Source organism: Chanodichthys erythropterus, chromosome 5 (genome assembly GCF_024489055.1).
Source record: "Chanodichthys erythropterus isolate Z2021 chromosome 5, ASM2448905v1, whole genome shotgun sequence".
NCBI lineage: Eukaryota > Metazoa > Chordata > Actinopteri > Cypriniformes > Xenocyprididae > Chanodichthys > Chanodichthys erythropterus.
The window spans coordinates 26,844,980-26,854,297 of NC_090225.1; the positions used below are offsets into that span (position 1 = coordinate 26,844,980).

Below are 9,318 nucleotides of genomic sequence, written 5' to 3' on the forward strand. Positions count from 1 at the left end.
TAATTAAATAACATATTACATTTAATTACATACTAATATTATGCATTATTATGCATTGTAAATTATGCAAAATTACAGCATTTAAATGGTTCACATTTTCCTATGTTCTCCTTGCTGTCATATAGTGTCTCTCTCAGTGAATGGGACACAGATTTTACTAGTACAATTTATAAAATGAATAATATGTGTGTCAAATAATGTTCTTAGTCTTTTCTTCCTGTGGGGGAGACTATAATAATTTACTATGAATTAAATGGAAATCAAATTAAATACAATTTATTGTGTAACCAAAACACCAATAATGCACAAAAGAAAAAGAAAAAAACTTAGCGTGTGACTTAATTATAAACAAGCCCGAAATACACCGGGACTCTTATTTTGAAATGTCTGATCTATTGCAGGCTGATCCTTAAGATTCTTACAATCGTATGGAACATTTTATATAAAGGCCATAAAGTAGACATTGTAATAATTCATCAACTTGAGTTCATTAGCAATCGCTTGGCATAAATCTGCGCTTTTCATTGATTGAGAATCACTTTGAAGCAGTCTGAAGCGCTTTTGCGCGAACTTGTAGAACACGCAACCGCACCGTCTAGTGACTTTGCAAAATGCAGCAACCTGTTTGAATGTTAGCGGGAGTAAACAGCTCTGACGCACACGTAACGAGTAGGTATGAAACGACTAGTTAATCGATCGCGGATGGTTTCATTATCTTGAGCGGATATAAAAGTATAAGAGGGTAAAAATAATAACAGCCAAAATGTGTCTCCAAATATACTTGGGCGGCCGTTATTATCTGTGGGCGGCCCGCCCAAGTAAAGTCTATGTGTGGGAAGCACTGAATGATATAATCTACATACATTTTTCACACTCTTGTGTTCGGCTAGTCTATCGTCTTGCAAATGTCACTGGAAAAACCCTGAACCTGCTATCTGCGTCAACCTAAAATTTTGTCTTTTCCTAAGTTTTGAAGTATTAAAATAAGTTATCGCAGTTCATATAATTTCAATAATTACGATATATTGTGCAGCCCTAATATTTACTAAGGGAACCATTATCTATGCTACTGTTCTGTTGCACAATCAAATATTTAGAGTCTTATGGAAAAAACTCACTTTAACTTACGCAGATATGTGAAGCACATCCTTGCCAGCTTCAATATTCATTTATTGGTTACATAACCTGAGCATGACTCTTACTAAGGAAGGACCAAAAGTATAATGCATTTCATGGACCTTGACTTGTGTTAACTTGTCTATTTTCTATTATCTTGTGATATAATTAATGGAGTGAAAGATGTGAAAAATGTGATTGTGATCTTAAAAATCATGTTTCAAACATAATAACGCTCAACAGGAATGTTTAAGGACTTTTGCTGCATTCAAACAAAACACATTTTTGCCTATTTATTTACTCACAGAATTTGAATCAAAAGCTCACCCCAAGTACATAAGCATCCCATTAACGGTAAATTAATATAAACACACTTCAGGTCACAGGAGCATAACAGTCAATCCTCGGTTTATTACACTTCAAAAAAAACACAACCCGATCAGAATATAAGCAGATTTAAGCAAAGCTCTCTTTTCAGACAAAAGCCAGGGAAAGCAATACAGTCCAACATCCTCTTAAAGGGAATTAAATGGCTAACATTACCAATATTAAATCAAATTAATAGAAAGAGAGACATAAGGCTCTAAAACTGCTGAGCTTGCCTGTGTAACATTGAGGACTCATCATTTTAAGACATTAAGGTTAATTATTGCTGCAGATCAAGCGAGCATGTCAAAAATATCAGACAGGCAGCTAAGTCATGGTGATTTTTAGTTTCTAACAATATTGTAATCTAGACCATGTAAGGAAAAATATGCAATGAAGCGTAACCATAAGGATAATCATATACACTGACATATACAAAGTAATGCTTTTATTTGTGGCACACACAGTCTGTACCGAGGCTGTTCGTATGAGTCAGAGTGAAAATGAGGATCTGAAATCGATTTTTCCTGCATAGGGCAGGGGATTGGGAATGGTTGGGGACCGGGTGACCTTTTCTGAAAGTCATTTTACACTGTTGTCTTCTATACTATTTACAGGCAGAGTCAAATGTTAGTTTGGGAACATTATTACTGAGATCAATACGATTGATATGACTGTGTTTGTGTGTGTGTGAGTGCTATATCACATTCATCCTATTGGGTAACAAGCTCCTAAACCTGCTAGTCCCTAAATGACATGGTAGACGAGTATATAATGTGCAACCTTACAAACATTTTACCACGGTAACTATAAGTTACTGCAATCACTGTGACTAATAAATCAAAATTAAAAAAGAATTGGGTAACACTTTATTTTACAGTGTCCTTGTTACATGTAATTACTATAATAATAATACCAGTAACTGATTCCTAACCCTATAGTAATGTTGTTAATTAATATTACTAAAATATACTTAAATATATAATTACACTGTAAGAAGGAACCTTACAATAAAGTGTAACCAATAATTGTTTGGTATAATGAAACGTATTGTGTGCATAGTGTATTGCAAAAAAACTTTTGCTGCTATTGGGGTGGGACAGGAATGGGTTTTGTGGTCTGGTTTATGGGTGGGTTAGGGTTAGGTTATGGCATAGAGAGGTAGGGTCAACAGTGTAATTATAGATGCAATTACTGGCAGATATATATATATTTTTTTAATTTAGGTACAACGTAAAACATGTATGTACAGAATAAGTGCATTGTATCAAATTATTGGTTTAAAAGTTAGGTAACACTTTGGTACAGGGAACAGATATTCACTGACACACTCAACTATGAATTTTGCCTCAATAAACTCTTAATTTACTGCTTAATAGGGCTGGGTAAAAAATCTTGATTTCTCGATTTTAACCGATTCTCATTTTTACAAACTGATAAAGATTCTTAAATCCCAAGAATCGATTAGTCTAGTCTGTTTTCAGTTGATGAATGAGCAGAATAGGTAGCACCTCCCATCCAATAATTTGCAATAATATTTGTGCTTTGTTACTTTTGATATGAAACAAAGTCTCATATTTCAAATGACGTCCATCTTATTATGAGATTCAAAAAATAAATCCCGTTTTGGCACCATTTAATGTGACGTGACAGATCGCTTTAGGGCCTCAGTACAGCGCGAAATAAACAAGACTAAACATCTGAAGGTATGTTAAAATATACAGTACAACTTACCGAAATCCGTATCATGTCTTGTGTAATCGCTCAATCAGTGTTTCAACCTCGGAAAGACGTCAATAAAACAGCTCGTAAACAATGTCACGTAACGCCACATTCACCTCAGAAAAACACATTCAGTGACCATAAACTCATTAGTCAGCTAGAAAAGTGAAATCTAGAAAGCAGCATTCTGATAAATATAGCTATGCACCGTTACATATTCATGATAATTTTTAATGTTCGTCAATATTTAATGCATGTTTGAATAAATCAGTTATGACAGCCGTGATTTAAAACAAAAAAAAACGAATTGGAGTAGAAATATGGTTATGTAATTCTAAACTTTATTTATAATTAAAACATAATTAAGTGTTTGTTTATAAGTTAATTTAACCTTCAATAATGTTAGTACCAGCTGACTCCCAAGTGTAGTTTACAGCATTCGCTGAGAGATATACTGATATAGTACATACAAAATAATTGATATCAAATCGAACCGAAATCATAATCGAATCGAAAGCATGTGAATAGCAATCGAATCGTGAAAAATGTGTCAATACCCAGCCCTACTGATTATTAATAGTTAGTAAGGTAGTTGTTGTAGCGTTTAAGTTTAGGTAGGATTTAGGGATGTAGAATAAGGTCAAGCAGAATAAAGCATTAATATGTGCTTTACAATTACTAATAAAGAGCCAATTTTCAAGATAATAAGCAACTAGTTAAAAGTGAGAACTGTTCCCCATAAATGTTACCAAATGTTAGTACTTAAAGACACTTCATATAAAGTGATTCCCACTGTAGTAACATTAACTATGATTACCACAGTAACTTCGTAAGGATATAACCTGCCCTTAACTAATAATGTAAGCAAATTTAGTTTTAAACAGTTCAAACCATTGATGAACGTTAATAAACTCGTTATAAACATTTATTTTCCACCATATTTTTCTCTGAAGTAACTATGCTATTTTGGAGGAAACCTTTTTCAGTAATGTGTAATAATAACTTAATGGACAGTACTTAAGGAGTAAGTAACTTTGTTGTTATCTGTGTGTTTATTTATTACGTAGACTCTTTACAAACACGTGCACGGTCGTTTTAAGCGTGTATATGGTGGACGCGCGCTTATCGCTGCAGTCATGAATGGAGCAGCTGAAGGTTACAGCTTTTATGAATGAGCGCAAACAACAACTCCTCTGCCCTTCGCCCTTCCGTTTGACAAGCGCTGGCAGACTGACTCCAATTCATCCGTGAGGCCACTATTGTTAACGTGTGACAGCAATTCTGTCACGGAATGGCAGGATATTAGGAAACACAGCTGAAGACATGACAAATAATACGTGGCCTATCAGAGCCCATCGTCGATTCGCTGGAAAACAATATTATATCGGCCAGCCATAATTCAAAAGCTCATATTATTCAGGTAAACGAACATCCTTGAGATAAAATAGTTTTGTTTAGCTGAGCAGCAAACACGTCTCGAGTATATAACGCGTTGTCACCGAGCCAACAAAGTCAAATGGTCTTTTTATGAATGAAGCCCTGTATGCAAATGAGAACGATTCAAAGCGCCTGAGGGAAAAAAACAAATGGCGGATATATCCGAGGAGACTTTCCAGAACATAAAACCATTTCGGTTTTTATGACTGGTCAATATTTAAGCAAGCTCAATTGTTCAAAAAACAAACAAACAAAATGGCTCTGCTGCGCTAAGCAACGCGAGGCGTGCAAACGCGTAGGAATGTTCAAGGAAGGGCCTTTAAAACATCAAATCCCTTTACAAAATATTTCCGATCCACCCCTACTCCATCTTCCCCCTCCCTCCCTCCTTCAGACTATCAGTGGGAGAGGGCCCGATCCCCCCGTCCACTGACAATACCACTCAACATTTCAACCTAAAATAGTTTACCAAACTTTTCCAGCACCATCTTCAGATGCGATCTGACTTACTTAAAGCGTTAAAGACGTGACATGAGAACAGGCGTCCAGAACAAAGACAAAATCTACAAAAAAAAAAAAAAAAAAAAAAAAAAGAAAAGAAAAAAAAAGACATTTCTTTCCAGGTACTTACTCGTTTGGGTGTGTTTCTTCAATCATTTTTCTCGTTTCACCTACAAAAAAATCCCACAACGGGTGCACTCTGTTCGTTCGTCATTTTGATTTTCCCAAATAATCCCTCACATTTCGCTCGTCTTCTCGTCTCTCCTCGTCTCCGTCTTGATGGGTTTTTTCGTTTCTTTCTTTTTTTTTCTCACTGGATCTAACCAGTTGCTGATGAAAACCTTGGAGGATCTTGGAACTAAAGAAAGCTAATGTTCCACAGTTTTGAGTGCCTGAGTGTATTTCCGAAAATCCCTTAGATGAAATGTGCGTTGATGTTGCTGAGGGTGGCCCCAACGAGCCCCATCTCTGATTACTCCATGTTGGATTATTGTGCAGCAACAGCGCGAGCCCAGCGCGAGCAGCAGCAGCAGCGCGCGCGGGGGGAGGGAGGAAGAGAGGGCGGAAGCGATGACGTCACACTGCAGGCCGAATGCCTTTTAAATCAGTGGGAATGGTTTTACTGATCATATTGTTGGGAAGAACGTCTGGATGAAGCTAATCAAGATTGCAAACAGCTATATCAGCATATGGCTAAATCTCACATGCATTCATATTAAGAAACCGAGCCTTATTTTAACTCTTTAACGTTCTCTGCAGAAACAAAACAACATAAATCTATTAAAACTCTACAGTGAAATATTAAAGCGTTAGTTCACCCAAAAATGAAAATAAAGTCATTTATTACTCACCTTCGGAACACAAATTAAAGGACGTTCACTTTCAAATTTTAATTTCCTGATAATTTACTCACCTCCATGTCATCCAAGATGTTCATGTCTTTCTTTCTTCAGTCAGGTTTTTGATGAAAATATTCCAGGATTTTTCTCCATATAGTGGACTTCAATGGGCATCGACCGGTTGAAGGTCAAAATTACAGTTTCAGTGCAGCTTCAAAGAGCTCTACACGATCCCAGATGAGGAACAAGAGTCTTATCTAGAGAAACCATTGCTCATTTTCTAAAAAAAAATAATAATAAAAAAAAAAAATATATATATATATATATATATACGTTTTAACCATAAATGCTCATCTTGAACTAGCTCTCTTCTTCTTCTTCTCAATTTGAATTCCAGCAGTGTAGACATTGCTAAGTGTATTACTGCCCTCCACAGGTCAAAGTTTGAACTAATTGTTATTTACTTGCACTAGCATATTTAAAGGTGCCCTAGAATCAAAAATTTATTTATCTTGGCAAGAGTTCAGTACATGGAAAAGACATACATTGAGTTTCAAACTCCATTGTTTCCTCATTCTTATTTAAATCTCATTTGTTTAAAAGACCTCAGAAGAACAGGCGAATCTCAACATAACACCGACTGTTACGTAACAGTCGGGATCATTAATATGTATGACCCCAATATTTGCATATGCCAGCCCATGTTCAAGGCATTAGACAAGGGCAGCCAGTATTAACGTCTGGATCTGTGCACAGCTGAATCATCAGACTAGATAAGCAAGCAAGAACAATAGAGAAAAATGGCAGATGGAGCAATAATAACTGACATGATCCATGATAACATGATATTTTTAGTGATATTTGTAAATTGTCTTTATAAATGTTTCATTAGCATGTTGCTAATGTACTGTTAAATGTGGTTAAAGTTACCATCGTTTCTTACTGTATTCACAGAGACAAGAAAGCGTCGCTATTTTCATTTTTAAACACTTGCAGTCTGTATAATTCATAAACAACTTCATTCTTTATAAATCTCTCCAACAGTGTAGCATTAGCCGTTAGCCAAGAAGCACTATCAAACTCATTCAGAATCAATGTAAACATCCAAATAAATACTATACTCACATGATCCAACGCATGCATGAAGTATGCATGACGAACATCTTGTAAAGATCCATTTGAGGGTTATAAACACGGCTTCGGAGCTTTACGAATTGAATCAGTGAATCGGAGCACCAAAGTCACGTGATTTCAGCAGTTTGATAGGAGATCCGAATCACTAATTCGAAACAAAATATTCAAAGAAGCTTAAAGAAGCAGTGTTTTGAAATCGGCCCATATAGATATTGTTAAAAAAAAAAAAAACATTTTGGCGCACAAAAGTATTCTTGTCGCTTTATAATATTAATATTGAACCACTGTACTCACATGAACTGATTTAAATATGTTTTTAGTACATTAATGGATCTTGAGAGTTTGAATGGCTTTGCTCTCAATAGAGGCTTCACTGAGCCACTGGATTTCATCAACAATATCTTAATTTGTGTTCAGAAGATGAACGAATACTTACATGTAGAAAGACATGAGTAATAAATGACATTATTTTCATTTTGGGATGAACTAACCCTTTAAGTTTATTGCCTAACTCCTGATGTATGTTTGAAATGTATCTTTTTTTACATTCATGCATTCATGGTTTCAGATATATTGAACATATTTGTTACAAATGACTTAATAAAAGTATTCAGTAACGTAATCCAAGCACCACAATATGAAAGTATGATTACTTTTGGGTTCCTTTAAGGTCACATATGTAAATAAAGTCAAGTCAAAAGCAATATCACCAAAGTACTTTTATTTAATATGAATTCAAAAAAAGGCTGGCTAAAAACTGGCTATCAAATCTAAGCAATCGTGTCTTGTTTCACCAACTAGTGCACAGCCCCGTATATTACATCCATGATTTTGCTGTAAAAATGTGCTAAATAAAAAAGTTATCATTATTTTGTTTTATCATTATCATTTTATTATTAAGGAGCCAGAAACAATGACTAGTTTATTGATTTTATAGATAATTATCAGAGTATTATTCATTGTCCTCTGGTTATATCGCACTTTTTTTTGAATCTGATGAGATTTTTGTGAATTTTATTTTAATTTTGTAAATTTCATATACAAAAACAAAAAGATATTTGGCAAATATAAATCATGTTTGCTTGTTTTTATAACTTTGTTATTAAGGATTACGAATTGGAAATGTGCTTTTAATATTCCTTTCACCATTTTTTTCTGGAATTGGAACTCCAGTAAATTATGTAGTTTGATATGGATGTCCTTGGCATCCTGTTCTTCAGTAAAATTAATAAAAAAACAATGTATCAGATAACACAAAATGAAAAACCATGTATTTAGGTGTTTCTCGTAGTGAATGCATATTGAACTGTTTATTGAACCATCTTCAAATAAGCCAAGTATAGCTAGTTGGCTATTATAATATCAAAATAGCTATAATATCAAAAACTTACATAAACAGGTTATCATCCATGACTTCTATAGCAAAAACTAATCTTTTTCATGTTTTTTGTTGTTGTTTTTTTCCACCTTATATGAGCAGTGATGTACAAGATTACACAACAACAAAGGCTTTTTAAGTGCTACTTTAGTGCACCACTTCCTCCAAAAAGTGTAATCAGGGTCAAAGGTGGACAGCACAGACTCCTTATCTGTGTAACTTCTGACTCGGAGGGAAAGCTGAGGATTAGACGTGCTTTGATCAAGGGACCAGCGAGGTATTTTGAGAACTGAGGGGAACATTCACCAGTGACAGTCCAAATTCCTCATTGATCGCTTGAAATCAGGGCTCCCTCAGAAGCATTCCTCATTAAATCAGCTTACTACACAATGACTGAGTGAGAGCTGCCAGTCTTGTTCTATAACCACCATTTGCAAATCTCATCAAAGTATCTCAGATGCCATAAAGTAATCAGGAAGGTGCTTTTTCAGGCTATATACACTCATGCAAGCTTCGAACACTTGACAATAGTTAACTACCCTGGTTTTCACAATCAACAGCTACAGCGATTTCAGACATATGCTTCAAGATAAGAACCTCATTGTGATGCCCCCCTCACCATCCCATGATCATGTGACATTTTACTCATTGGCAGCTAGGGCAAATGTTTGATCATGGGAAAAGTGGAAAAACATTTACAGAAAGTTAAAGGCACTAACTTGTGGCCCTCTAGCGGTTGAAAAATAAAACTGCATGCACTTCGCGGAAGAATATTGTTGTCCTTGATTAGCTACATTGAAATATTGTCTTAAATCCTTGATTAGC

At 35.2% G+C, this 9,318-nt stretch overlaps 1 protein-coding gene across 1 annotated transcript in view; it reads right to left on the reverse strand.

Annotated features, from left to right (window-relative positions):
- spred2b (sprouty related EVH1 domain containing 2b) overlaps window positions 1-5,671 on the reverse strand; it is a 50,688-nt gene extending 45,017 nt beyond the window's left edge. The window contains exon 1 of the mRNA XM_067386740.1: window positions 5,273-5,671. Within this exon, the coding sequence (XP_067242841.1) occupies window positions 5,273-5,298 (26 nt within the window). The 5' untranslated portion in view covers window positions 5,299-5,671. The remainder of the gene's footprint in view (window positions 1-5,272) is intronic.
- Between the last annotated feature and the right edge of the window lie 3,647 nt (window positions 5,672-9,318).